Source organism: Caretta caretta, chromosome 3, assembly GCF_965140235.1.
Source record: "Caretta caretta isolate rCarCar2 chromosome 3, rCarCar1.hap1, whole genome shotgun sequence".
In the NCBI taxonomy this organism is placed as follows: domain Eukaryota; kingdom Metazoa; phylum Chordata; order Testudines; family Cheloniidae; genus Caretta; species Caretta caretta.
In genome coordinates, this window is record NC_134208.1 from 82752226 (window position 1) to 82767735 (window position 15510).

Consider the following 15510-nt stretch of genomic DNA (forward strand, 5'->3'; position numbering starts at 1 on the left):
TAAAGTTCCTAAAGCACAGATTTTAAAATTATTTTCAAGTCAAAACTAATTAACTTTTATTTACTTGTAAATTCTCAAAAATTAATTCTGTACTCAAAAAACAAGTGCTTTAATTTTGGGGAGAAAGCACTGTATTATTCATATGTAACAAAGTACTTGAATTCCTGCGTTAAGTATAAAACTCAACACAACCTTGACTATAGACCCATGGCTGATGTTTACATAATATTAAGACATAGATAAACAGTTTCTTTAATGAATCACAATGTACATTAGTTTCTGTGCAAAGGAAAGATTTACATGAATAAACTGGTAACATTTACGCAAACACAGGGACTATTTTGTAAACAACATATTTATGCCTTCAGGAATACATAAAGTTAACATAAGGAAATGCAACAACTATATAAGTAGTACATCTGTGCCACTGTTTATTTATAAACAACTAATGCTTAATATAACAATGATCTATAATGTGGTCTTATGGTAGAGCTCTGCACTGACAGGCAGGAATCCTCAGTTCAAATTCCTAGAATTTCACATAGCAGATTGTGGGAAGTGCTTCAAAGTACAGTCCAGTCATCCATACAAGGGGTCATGAAATTAAAGTGGAGAAAAACTGGAGGGGATCATCCTTAAGTCCTCAGTCAACAGGATGCTAGAGAACAATGCTATAACATGTAGTCCAAGTGGCCCATTGACTAAAACCAACTACTGACATATGACTGATGTTTACAGATTATTTTAGCATATTATTTGTGCCTTATAATATGTACAATATAATTCTACACCTGAGCAGTTTACATTACATTTATATGCATCAATCTGTCCTCTCACAGATTTGTGCATCAGTGCCTTCAGATGACTGGAATGTCAGACCTGGTCATGTGTATATCTTCATTGCACCCTCTATCAATTTTACCTCAGTTGGAGTTAAAAGCTAGGTTTATTTAGGGTTAAATTTTCCTTTGATTTGCAATTTGAGTTTCTATTAATGTACTAATCCATAGCCCGTCTAACAATCCATAAAGTACCATTCACAGTTAGTCAGTTTTTTTGTTTTTTAAACACAAGAGGTACCACATGCTGACATTAAACATAATAGGACGACTGACATCAGAGATCAGAGTCCATCTCCCAACAGTTGCAGGATATACTCCTATGACAAAAAGCATATCCGATGTTAAAGGCCAAGAGAAGCCACGCCTTACATGGAAAGGAGTACTTGTGGCACCTTAGAGACTAACCAATTTATTTGAGCATGAGCTTTCGTGAGCCACAGCTCACTTCAGCTGTGGCTCACGAAAGCTCATGCTCAAATAAATTGGTTAGTCTCTAAGGTGCCACAAGTACTCCTTTTCTTTTTGCGAATACAGACTAACACGGCTGTTCCTCTGAAACCTGCCTTACATGGAGTACATATATTTTTAAATCCCAGAAAGTGATATGAGTTAAATGAGACCCAACAATGCCTGAATTCAAGTACTGTAAATATGCTGTGGTCTGATCAGATTCACATGCAGTTCTATACAATGGTAAAGATGTAATAAAATATTTATCGTGTTAATCTCAAATCACTTTTATTAGATGAAACAACTGAGAATTATGCCTTAATGACAAAAATAATGAAGTTATGACTGTCCTGTAGCATTTTATTTTAATCATTACAGTCTATATCAATTATGAAAAAGTATAGAAAAAAATAACCGAAATATGGCCTGAGAGTAACCTGCACTTCTACATCGGAATATAGAAAATTATAATGCTTCCTTCCATTTCTCAATACTTTTCAACTTATTCTGTATGTTTGCATGCTCGAACAACAAGAATTTAGATGACCCTGGCTTGGCCCCATCATTGTGATGGACAATGATGTTTTACATTAACCCAGCACAGTACAATCTATCTTGGAGGAGGTCATGCAATTTATGGCTTCACAGCTGGCATTTCAAGATATCTTTAGTTCAAGGTTCTTGTACCCTGAAGTGGTAAAAAAGATTTAAATGACTCTTCTGCATCACAACACATGAAAACGTGTGAATGAGAAGCACGAGCATTAGTTAAAAATAACATTTCAAGGACTTCCCTCCTTTAGTCCTGAATCTTGTTAACATCACAACAGTGATATGCTACAACAGTAGCAAGAGGGGGGAAATTACTACAGGATTAACAACAATTCCTATACCTAATGTTATTTAAAAATCAAAGTGTTACCTAAGGCAATTACCTTACAGCCTTTTAATATCTACAGGGAAAAGCCTAAGGGAAAATAATTGACTTTGCTAATTTTACCCTTGGCAATTATAAAATAGCTCTGCATTTCATTATGACTGCAGAAATTTACATCTAATTGTAAGCCCCAAGAGAAGTACAGAGATAAATGCATCATACAGAAGCTCAGACAAGAATCTAACAGTACAATACAATTAATTCAGTAGTAATGGCTTAAATTAAACTAACAGGCTTAAGTTTAAATTACAATGCATACAACAGTTTTAATTACTGAAACAGATATACATGCCTAGATAGAGGTTGTAGTCTTATCATGGTCAGTATTGTTTACAATATATTCCATGTTTCTTTTTCTATAAGCCAATTTACTTAGCTACTAACTGCCACAAACAACAATACCATCACTTTTGCTTTTTCTTGCAAAGAACTAAGGCTGTCAAGCGATTAAAAAAATTAATCGTGATTAATTGCACGATTAATCGCACTGTTAAACAATCGAATACCATTTATTTAAATAGTTTTGGATATTTTCTACATTTTCAAATATACTGATTTCAAATTACAACACAGAATACAAAGTGTACAGTGCTCACTTTATATTTATTTTTATTACAAATATTTGCACTGTAAAAAAAAATAGAATTTTTCAGTTCACTAAGTACAGTAGTGCAATATCTTTATCATGAAAGTTGAACTTAAAAATGTCAAATTAGGTACAAAAAATAACTCCACTCAAAAATAAAACAACGTAAAACTTTAGAGCCTACAAGTCCTCTCAGTCCTACTTCTTGTTCAGCCAATCATTCAAACAAGTTCGTATACATTTGCAGGAGACAATGCTGCCCGCTTCTTGTTTGTGATGTCACCTGAAAGTAAGAACAGGCATTCGCATGGCACTGTTGTAGCTCACGTCACAAGATATTTATGTGCCAGATGTGCTAAAGATTTATCTGTCCCTTCATGCTTCAACCACCATTCTAGAGGACATGCATCCATGCAGATGACGGGTTCTGCTCGATAACGATCCAAAGCGGTGCGGACCAACGCATGTTCATTTTCATTATCCAAGTCAGATGCCACCAACAGAAGGTTGATTTTCCTTTTTGGTGCTTCAGGTTCTGTAGTTTCTGCATTGGAGTGTTGCTCTTTTAAGACTTCTGAAAGCATGCTCCCCGCCTAGTCCCTCTCAGATTTTGGAAGGCACTTCAGATTCTTAAACCTTGGGTTGAGTGCTGTAGCTAATCTTTAGAAATCTCACATTGGTATCTTTTGTGTTTTGTGAAATCTGCAGTGAAAGTGTTCTTAAAACAAACAATATGTTCTGAGTCATCATCCGAGACTGCTATAACATGAAATATATGGCAGAATGCAGGTAAAACAGAGCAGAAGACACACAGTTCTCCCCCATGGAGTTCAGTAAGAAACACTGGAATAGTGGCCAAAGCACGAAGGGCCATACGAATGTTTAGCATATCTGGCATGTAAATACCTTGCAATGCCGGCTACAAAAGTCCCATGCAAACGGCTGTTCTCCCTTTCAGGTGACATTGTAAATAAGAATTGGGCAGCATGATGTCCCGTAAATGTAAACGGATTTGTTTTTCTGAGTGATTGGCTGAAGAAAAAGTAGGACTGAGTGGACTTGTGGGCTCTAAAGTTTTACACTGTTTTGTTTTGAGTGCAGTTATGTAACAAAAATCTACATTTGGAAGTTGCACTTTCATGATAAAGAGATTGCACTACAGTACTTGTGTGAGGTGAATTGAAAAATACTATTTCTTTTGTTTATCATTTTTACAGTGCAAATATTTGTAATAAAAAATAATATAAAGTGAGCACTGTACACTTTGTATTCTGTGTTGTAATTGAAATCAATATGTTTGAAAATGTAGAAAAACATCCAAAAATATTTAATACATTTTAATTGGTATTCTACTGTTTAACAGTGTGATTAAAAGTGCGATTAATCGCAATTAACTTTTTAATTACGATTAATTTTTTTGAGTTAATCGCATGAGTTAACTGAGATTAATTGACAGCCCTGCAAAGTACACAAAACATTATGAAGAAAAAAGTCATGGCTATTTCACACTCCTAAAAAATAGTTGCACAGAACTGAAAATTAACCCCTTTCAAAAGAATAAATGCGGTATGTTTAAGTCATGGCATATGTCAAGATATTTCTATAGCTTGTCTTAAAATTTTCTAACTTTTCCAGTAGGGATAGAAGAATGAGAGAATAATTTAGTAAATCAATCAATCAATTTCCATGGTGGTATCCTACTTATAGCATGTAGAAGCTATGACACTATTTAGATGTCAGATAAATGAAAAAAGTGTTAAAATGTTTTGGCAGAATTTTCAGATGTGCAGTATAATGATTGCTTGAAAAATAAAGCATCTCTTTGGTATTTGTGCTTCAATTTACAGTAGGTTTGATTCCTGGCAAATCTTAAGGGACTATACTTTATTGCTGGTATGCGTAATGATTTATTATTTTCTCAAAGTTTTCCCTCAGTTTGAGTTAAAACCTAGGTTTATTTAGGGTTAAATTTTCCTTTGATTTGCAGTGAGGACCTCATCCAGGATCTCCTGAAATGCTGAAGAATTAATCCTTAATAGATACAAAACTAGTATAATCATGTTCATGTTAAATCAGTTTCTAAACGGATTTATGTAATAGTTTAAATCATAAAAAACACTGTAAAGGTTAAAGAAAATATTTTTTTAATATTTAATATCACATTTTTTCCCTCAGATAATTTAAACCATTAGTCAAGCAAGTTGGAAGTTGATTTCCTTTCTCTTATATTGAGCTCATCTAGTGTTACAAATGATATCAGTCAAGTACCATACACATTCAGATACCATGGGTATGTAGAAGCTGCAGAATAAGACGCTAAACAGAACAAAATCAGGCTCAGAAATAGCAAATGTTATTATAACTTAACATTGTGGAAATATTTTATATAAGATATACATTTTTATTATACACAATAGTGGACAGATAGATTATACTTTCTTGTGTACCTATATAGTAAGATTCCATGATTGTCACTCTGAAGCCTAGAATGTCTGTTGAGTCAGTGTGAAGCAACTAGAAGGACGTGATGCTGACAGACCAGTTGCCAGCTTATGCCAAGGCCCCACGCCTCATTGAACACTGACAAATGCATAGCTGCAAACCAGTCTGGCTCACTTATGCAATAGTATTGTTAAAATAGCTATTAGATTTATAAAAATGTGTTTAGTGTTTAGACTTTATGAAACGCTTGAGAGTTGTTGCATCTGTTAATCTTACTTATAACTAAGGGTATGTTTTAGTCACAGGTATATTTAGTAAAAGTCATGGACAGGTCACGGGCAGTAAACAAAAATTAACGGACCGTGATCTGTCTATGACTTGTACTATATACCCCTAACTAAAACTTGGGTACTCTGAGGCAGGGTGCTGGGGGTGCCACGGGTACTTGGGAGAGGGTTGTGCCCTGGTTTGTAACAGTCTGCCCTGAAGTTGGCACTCACGTTCATGAGCTACTCCAAACAGCCTGATAACATGGTTGAGAACTCTTTTTGTTTAGCATATCACCAAGTTCAATCATCACTGGGATTCACAGTCTGTTATATACAATTTTTATGTTCTCAGCCATTCCCCCCCCACCCTTTATGAATTACACCCATGTGACAGTACTGGTTTTTACCTAGTGCATAAATATATCCTTTTCTCACACACACACACACATATATACGTACATATACACACACATCCCAGTTTATTCACAATGACAAACACCTCCTATCTTGTAAACTTTCAGACAGCTGGGCTGAGCAAAATGACTGCAGTTGTCTTTTAAAATGATAATGCATTTTTGTTCATAGGGCATTCCATGCCCAAAGCTGTTTGGATGACTAACAAAATTTTACTAATAGCAAAAAGGCAAATCACACCTGTGCAGACAAAAATTGAAAGATCCCGAAGAATCCTCGAAATGTAAAACAAACAGAATCCATTCTTCCCTCAAAAAAAAAAAAAGCACAATATAAAACTAAATAATCAACTAAATATGTTTTGAACTTCACCTGGCAGGTTGCCAGAGATGTACTGTACTACATGTCTTGAAGACACAGCAGCATATGTATGTTAATTCACCAGCCTGTCTTTTAATCCACTACTATCTATGGCATCACTGCTTCAGAAGAGATACTAAAACGTTAGCTGTGGTAACATTTCTGTAATATTGTGGTAGATGTACCTGGAGCAACACCAGCTGTCAATCCATCTGCATATATAATAGAATTGTGCCCATTTTTACAGTGAAAGGATGTCCCAATTCAGACTTATCTGTTCAGTGGTTAACAACCAGAGCTGTTACTTATTAGAGTAGTAGAAACATTTTTTACCTTAAAAAGAAAAGGAGTACTAGTGGCACCTTAGAGACTAACCAAATAAATTGGTTAATCTCTAAGGTGCCACTAGTACTCCTTTTCTTTTTGCGAATACAGACTAACGCGGCTGCTACTCTGAAACCCATTTTTTACCTTAGTATTCTGTAGTTGAGCTAGGCTTGTGCAAGCATTTGCTAGAAGAAAGTCTCCACTCAGGACAGCTATTTTATTTCCAAACTGCATGTCCTTCAGTAGGCCATCACAGGACTTCAGCTCGCCAATGTTTACTATCCCACGATGCACCAGAAAGGCAGTGTGGATCAGCTCTGTAATCTCTGCCAGACTTCTTTGACTTAAAGCAAAGATAAGAGATTTATTTTTGAAGCCACAAACACAATGCAGATTTTTGATAAAAAGCCATTCTACAGTTCCTCATCTACACAAGAATGTTTTATAATTGTTGTTTCACCATAGATCTTTGGAAATCGCAGTTCACAAGCAGTAATTAGAGAGTATGATATCACCTGGGCAAGTAATAGCATGATGGGGTCAAATCCTCACAGCTTCTAAAGGGAAAAAATCTTCCTCCCAGTTTTATTTTAACAACTTTCTCAAAAATTCAAACAGGTAACCAGTCAACATTTTTTTTAATATATATTTTTTAAGATTTTGACAATGTCCCTTAAAAGAAACCATAAAGGAAACCAACCATAGGGTGCTCATAGTGGTGAGGGAATGAGAGGTCAGGATTGGATTAAAAACTAGCTGAGCATTAGAAAAGTGCTGCAATAAATGACTGCTTCCTTGACTAGGGGAGGGGGATTAACAGTAGGATACCTCCACACATTTCAATAATGGGGCCAGATTTTCTAATGGACAAGCAGTGGGCAAATGACATTTGATGATGAAACTAAGTTTATCTGTTTAGTAGAAATTGTGGAGATTATCTAAATTGCTCTGTGCAGCACAATGGTAGATTAAATTTTACTTGGATAATTTTGTGTGTCAAGTTCTTATTCTGATGTATTCTAATGAGCTCAATATAGGAGGCGCCAATCCCTGCACGGAAAAAGAACTATCTTCTCTTTCTATATGGCTCCCCTTTCTATGGCACTTTTCAATTTTGCAGAAGGAGAAATGATGTAATAGCTGTAAGAACAAAATAATGTTAAATTTGGTGGACCAATATCAGAGTGTAAGGAATGTTCAGGGGAAGCTGTTCACATATCCAAGTCAGCCCACAGAAAGGAGAAAATTACACTTTGTTTACTGGCTAAGGGTTGGCAATCTATGAACAGCAGTGGCACCTGCCTCTCTTTCAGAGGGTGCTTACCTGACCTTCTAGGTTGAAGTATGAAATAAAAAGAAGAGGATAAAAGGATTTTTTTTTCTGAAGTGGTCATGTTTGGCAATTAATCTGATTTCAAGGAGACCAGACACCTGAGCCTATTCTAGAATCACTACACATGAAGCAGGCACAACTACTGAATGCAAGCAAGAGAGAAAGAAGAATACCATTCAAGTAGCAAAGCAGTAAACCACTTTGTTAATTTCACAGTTTGCAATTCATGAAATTGGTATATTTAGGCCCTAATCTTGCAATTTAGGAAGCACAATCACAACTTTACTTACTTAAGTAGTTTCACTGATGCCAGTGAAAACAACTCACATGAATAAAGTTATGTATGTATTCAAGTGTTTGCAGGATCAAGGCCTTAGATACCAAACATAAAATTAAACTGTAACCCTGCACAGAGCCCTATTAGGTTCTCCATACTTATTCCCAAGGAAAGGGGTTCAGCACTGCTTTATTCTGTAAATAAATTACCCCACCCACCCATACTGATCCATGTTTAGGTTAGATTTCTGCTGCAGCATAACAGCAGGAGAGAAAGTAGAGTGACGGGGGGAGGTGAACTGAGGCTTCCATTATATTTATTACCATTGAACAAAAATTATTCAGTTAAACAGTTTTAAAAGATGACATTATTTATTATTCACTATTTTGCTTCATGCAGGGAAGTGTTACTTTTGAGAGACACAGCAGGGGGCAAAGCATTCACCATTTAGGCAACAAACTTCAAGCCTGACATTGTTTCTCAAAGAGGCAGGGGAGAAAATCTTTCTGTATACATAGCCACACGAATGACAACGTACTGTACATATTCTAGCCTTGGGTATACCAAAGGGTTAACAACATTTCAAGCACTGATAAAAAAAAAGACTAATAAGACATCCCGATGTTCCTGCTGTCATTGTCAGGGCAGCCCTTGGAGGAAATGTCCATATCAATTCAATTTATCAGATGGACAGCTGATCAACATTAAACAGACTTGCTCTGGGCAGATTGAGCTGAGCTACCTGTTATGAATACTAATGAGAGCCCTCTGCTCTCTACAAGAGAGTTCTGCCATTTCCGACTGCTGAAGATCCCAGGACATATGGGGATCCCTAGTGACGAGCACATAAAGCTGCAGCTAACTCAAGTGACGGCTCATTTCCCGCAGCTGAAGGCAGACATTAATATTCTGAGGAGATCAGACCCACCTCTCTGACCCCCAACTATTGAAGCAAAACGACGACTGTCCTATTTCTTCATTTAATAAGCTTTTAATGAAGGAAACCAAAGTCCCCTCTTTGACTTCAGCACTGCTCTCCATGAAAAGGTTGCATAAATACATCAGTGTCATACTTTTCAAATGCTCAGTATTTGGATTTTTTTTTTCATTTTATTTTCTGTATTCAGTTTGCTCTCCAAACAGTATTCATGCTCTCATGAGTACCATGTTATACACATAATTTGGGGAAATTATCAGAGGTCCTCTTGTACAGAAAGTCTATTACTTATCTTCTAACCAATGTACTATTTTCCACCAATTTATCTTTCTCTTTGGGGAGTTACAACTTGGCTCTAAAATTTCTCTGCTGTCAAACTTGTTGCAGAAGCCATCAACCTAGGAGATTTTTTAAAATAAAGTAAATTTCATTTATTTTATTAATTTTTATTGTGGTAGTACCCAGAAGCCCATTGTGCTAGGCACTGTACAAACACATCAAAAAGATGGTCCCTGCCCCCCAAAGAGCTTATTTATTTATATATTTAGATTTACCCTTTTCGAAAGGGCCCTTAACAAAATGCAGAGAGCCCCGACAATAACATTTACAACAATACCCATCCTACAGCATTACTTAGCGAAGAACTATCATTTAAGTCTCATCCATAACAATACATATTAAGGCAGTACCAAATATATATAAACTGTATAATATTCCATCTTGATCAATGAACTGAACTAAGTTTAGATTTCTGATTCGTTCTCCCGTGAATCCAAATAAAAATAAAGATACTTATGTGTGATCTTATGGAAACTTGGGTTTATGACAGAGATTCTCATATTTGCACTATTACGTGGACCACATCTTAATAAAATGATTGCTCAGGAATCACTGCTACTCCCATTCATGATTACACTGACCACTTTCCCCTCCTATTTATGAATGTGCAGTCCACCTCCCACTCAAGCTCATAGGACATAGCGATGACAGCTATGACGACTGCTTATGGAGAAAGGTAATAATATGACAGTATTTTAGTGGCCAAAATTCTCAAAACAGATTGCTTAAAGTTTGGTTCCTAAGTAAAGGTCAAGTAATCATCAGAGATGCCGAGCACTGGTGACTTCCATTGACTTTCCAATGTATTTTTAGCAGTCTGTAATGAAAAGTAGCCATTGGAAACAAGAAGAACCAGTACCACGTGTCTAGCCATCTCTGTGCAAACTTAACAGTTACAGTGACCAGATGAGAGGAAGGATGCTCCAGTGGTTTCTAGTCTGTGTTCAATTCCCTGCTGCACCACAGCCTTCCTGTATGCCCAGGGGCAAGTCACATAATCTCTCTGTCCCTCAGTTCCCCATTTGTAAAATGGGGATAAAAGCACCTCCTTTTCTTACAGGGGTGTTGTGAGGATAAATACATTAAAGATTGTGAGGGGTTCAGATACTACAATAATGGGGGCCATGTGGGTGGGTGGGCAGATGCAATTGCAAAGTAAAACACCAGGACACCCATTTTGGGGCTAGTTATGGTTGGAGTCAGGTAAGCATGTGTGGGAGTGTTCTGGCAGCTGTGGGAATGGGCTGGGCAACATATTATGTGTGTCACTTCCCTTTTCAGAGTCTCTTCTTATCATTCCTTCTGCGCTCTTTCAGTCTACTTCCCCTTCCCTCTGCCTTCTTCCGCTCTCAACCTGCTTGACCCCTTATACTACCAGCTACATTCATTCTTTCAGTCCTTTGTTTCCCCTCTTCCTTGAGCCCTACATGCTCCACCAAGAAGTTCCTTTTTGTCCTCCTACACCCTGCCACAATCTGATGCTCACCTGGTTTGTGGCAACGCAGATGGGAAGCAGCATGACTATCCACTCAGGCTGATTCAGCAACTACTGCACCCTTTTTTTTGGGGAGCTGGAGGGGGTGGGAGGGGAAAGAGGAGGAAAGCAGATGATCTGCCTGCCAGCCAGGGTGGATAAAAATCAATCAATCACTTTAAAAAGAAATCCGATTTTTAAAATTTAAATCAGATTTTTATTTAAATTGATACAATTAAAAAAAACATTTAAAATTAAATTTGAAACTGACTACTTATGTTAAGGCCTACATTTATTATATTTAGATCATTTGTATTAAATGCAAAAAAAATAATGATTAAGCAGTATATATTTGCTGCCAAATTTTAAAGAAATTGAAACCATTGAACTGGTGGAAGTCACTGGCTAAGCACTGTAAACAGAGCTTGTTGAAGTACTAAACCTGTTTTCAACAGCAGTAGCCTCTTCTGCAGGGGCACAGATATTTTCTTCATTTCAGCTCATTCAACTAATTCAGTTCAATGACTAGTTCATTCAAACGTTAAGCACCCATGTATTGTTATGGATGGGAATTGAAAAAGCAGGAAAGCTTGTTTTCCTCTCCCAAGCTATGAATAAAAACTAGATATATGAGGATGAGAGCTACGGGCAATTCTAAAATCTTGAAGGACATGGTGACCAGAAGTAATCAGTTCAACTCACTAACTACACGTAATACTTCTTTTGTTTAATAACTCAGGTAATTTTAAATGCAAAACATCTTTTGATGAACTTTTTGATAAATTCTTATGTATTTAAAACTTTTAAGGTAGTTGTATTTAATAAAAATATAAAATGCTCTTTTTTGTGCATTTGTAATTGAATTTGAAGATCCATCTAATAGCACTTGACACAAATTACAAGTAAAAAATTAATCATCTAGTAAATAAGAAATGCATCATTCATCATTTTCTAACATAATAGAAGTGGAAAAATTAAGAATACAAATAAATGTAAATTAAGCTACGTAATTGCTTAAATAAAATGTGTATAGTTAGAGTGCATCCTCCTGGTTAGCAAAAAGTAGCACCAAATTTAACCTAAAGGACACAGTTAGTTGCAAATCAACATATATTAATTGTTACTAATGAGAATCAATCTATCTTTCTTTTGGCAAATTACCACAAGAAAAAACGCAAATTATAATTTAAATCTATGATTTAAATCAAGGTTTCTGACTTGCTGATTTAAATAATGATTAAAATGGGTGATTTAAAATTGCTTTGATTTTAATGCATCTACTCTGCCGCTAGCTTTCCATGTACAGAACTGTGTGGTATCAGAAGGTATTTCTAACTTTATGCGGACAGGACTCCATTTGCAGGGAGAGATCTGGTACAATAATTTGGGCATGGGTTGGAAGACCTCACTAGGAGGAATTGGTAAGAGACAGGGGTGGTCAAATGTGATATATATTTGCTCAGTGAGTCTGCAGTCAATTTCATGGGGTTAGCTAAACCAAAACTTTACTATTTTGAACAGATCCATGTTTAATTTTTTTTTTTTTTTTAAATAAAGTGACAGGGACCCCAGGACAGGCCACAAAAACAGGAACATTGCTGTTTTTCCCCTGCCAAAGGGCACAGATCACCATACTAAGCATATTTCAATATATTTTTCCCTGCTCTCTCCCCACTACTTAAAAAAATATATTAAAAAGTGCTTCTGCTTAATGCAAAACAAATAGCCATCAAAACGTAAACTGACTAAGCTTTGAATCATCCCACTGAAGCAAATAGAGTAGGGGATTCCCTATCCTTGCTGCTGCTATTGTTGGAATGTGCGGTCAACTGATATTCTTCTCTTCCAACTAAAAAGAACAGGAGTACTTGTGGCACCTTAGAGACTAAAAAATGTATTTGTTATATGCATCCGATGAAGTGGGCTGTAGCCCACGAAAGCTTGTGCTCTAATAAATTTGTTAGTCTCTGAGGCCTGGTCTACACTACGAGTTTATGTCGAATTTAGCAGCGTTAAATCGAATTAACCCTGCACCGGTCCGCACAACAAAGCCATTTTTGTTGACATAAAGGGCTCTTAAAATCGATTTCTGTACTCCTCCCTGACGAGGGGATTAGCGCTGAAATCGACATCGCCGTTTCGAATTATGGTTAGTGTGGACACAATTCAACGGTATTGGCCTCCAGGAACTATCCCACAGTGCACAATTGTGACTGCTCTTGAGCACTCTGAACTCCGATGCACTGGCCAGGTGTACAGGAAAAGCCCCGGGAACTTTTGAATCTCATTTCCTGTTTGGCCAGGTGCGCTCATCAGCACAGGTAACCATGAAGTCCCAGTTGCGAAAAAGAGCTCCAGCATGGACCGAACGGGAGGTACTGGATCTGATCGTTGTATGGGGAGACGAATCCGTGCCATCAGAACTACGTTCCAAAAGATGAAATGCCAAAACATTTAAAAAAATCTCCAAGGCCATGATGGACAGAGGCTACAGCAGGGACGCAACACAGTGCTGCATGAAACTTAAGGAGCTCAGACAAGCATACCAGAAAACCAAAGAATCAAATGGATGCTCCGGAACAGAGCCCCAGACATGCCGCTTCTACGCTGAGCTGCATGCAATTCTAGGTGGGGCTGCCACCAGTACCCCACCCGTGTTTGTGGACTCCGATGATGGGGTACTCTCCACAATGCCCAACGATTTTGCAGACGGGGAAGATGAGGAGGAGGACGACGAGCTTGAGGAGAACACACAGCACACGGTTCTCCCCGACAGCCAGGATCTTTTTATCACCCTGACTGAAATACCTTCCCAACCCAACCAAGCCGGAGAAGGGACCTCATGTTTTAAAAGCAAGCATTTAATGATTAATTTGCCCTGAGGACTTGGGATGCATTCGTAGCCAGTACAGCTACTGGAAAAATCTGTTAATGTGTCTGGGGATGGAGCAGAAATCCTCTAGGGATATCTCCAAGAAGGTCTCCTGAAGGTACTCTAAAAGCGTTTGCAGAAGGCTTCTGGGGACAGAAGCCTTATTCGGTCCTCCATGGTAGGACACTTTACCACACCATGCTAGTAGCAAGTAATCTGATATCACTGCATGACAAAGCCTGGCAGCGTATGGTCCTGGTGTTTGCTGGCATTCAAGCAACATCCGTTCTTTATCTCTCTGTTATCCTTAGGAGAGTGATATCATTCATGGTTACCTGGTTGAAATACGAGAATTTAATTAAGAGGACATTCAGAGGTGGCCGTTCCTAGTGGGCTGTTTGCCTGTGGCTGAAAAGAAATCCTCTCCGCAGTTAGCCAAGCAGTTAGCCAAGCTGAGCTGTTCGCGTTTGGCTAGCAGTGATCTTCCCTGATACCAGCCACATGGTGGGGGGGAGTGGTAAAGTGATCATCCCAGAGAATTGGATGGGGCGGGGGGGGGGGTTAGTTTGGTTTCTGCTGCTGTACTTTAACACGAAAACCAAAGCACTAAATGGCCAACTCAACGGGCTTTGCTTGGCATTGGGAAAGGAGAGCCCTACTGTTATGAAAGTTGCAGAAGCCGAAAGACTCTGGCTTACCATGGCCACCTGCAAGCTGAATTCTGTTGCCCGGCACTGCGAGTGTGATCTCTAACACCAAAGCAGCAGGCACTCAATATAAGATGCAAAATGCGACCTTGTACCGAAGTCACATGTGCTATGTAGTGTTGTTCACCATGAACGAGTATAGCCATTGTTCTGTAAAATGTATCTTTAATACTTCACTCCCTTTTGTCCCTCCTGCAGCTGCAAATATTTCAAGCCTCCCTCCTCCGTCCCAAAGGCTATCTCAGATAAGGCAGCGAAAAAAACGCACGTGTGATGAAATGCTGTCTGAGCTCATGCAGTCGTCCAGCACTGACAGAGCTCAGCAGAATGTGTGGAGGGACACAGTAGCACAGTACAGGAAAGCGGCCAATGAACGTGAGGACAGGAGGGACGATCGAGATGAGAGGTGATGGCAGGAGGATCAGAGGAGGCAGGATGCAACGCTGGGGCTACTGCGGGATCAAACAGACATGCTCCGATATCTGGTGGAGGTTCAGGAACGGTAGCAGGATCACAGACTGCCACTGCAGCCCCTGTTTAACTGCCCTCCCTCCTCCCCAAGTTCCATAGCCTCCTCACCCACACGCCCAAGAACGCGGGGCAGGGAGGCTCCAGGCACCCAACCACTCCACCCCAGTGGACAGCCCAAGCAACAGAAGGCTGTCATTCAGTAAGTTTTGAAGTGGCCTTTTCCTTCCCTCCTACCCTCCTCCCACCCCACCCAGGCTACCTTGTGAGTTATCTCCCTATTTTTATAATCAATTAATAAAGAATATATGGTTTTTAAACGATAGTGACTTTATTTCCTTTGCAAGCAAGCTGTGATCAAAGTGGGGAGAGAGGGTGGCTTACAGGGAATTAGAGTCAACCAAGAAGGTGGGTTTTCATCAAGGAGAAACAAACAGAAGTGTCACACGGTATCCTGGCCAGTCATGAAACTGGTT

General features: G+C 38.4%; 1 protein-coding gene across 1 annotated transcript in view; it reads right to left on the reverse strand.

Moving 5' to 3' along the window:
* PDSS2 (decaprenyl diphosphate synthase subunit 2) overlaps positions 1 to 15510 on the reverse strand; it is a 185634-nt gene that overhangs the window by 52828 nt on the left and 117296 nt on the right. The window contains exon 3 of the mRNA XM_048844879.2: positions 6772 to 6970. Coding sequence (XP_048700836.1) covers positions 6772 to 6970 — 199 coding nt within the window. The remainder of the gene's footprint in view (positions 1 to 6771; positions 6971 to 15510) is intronic.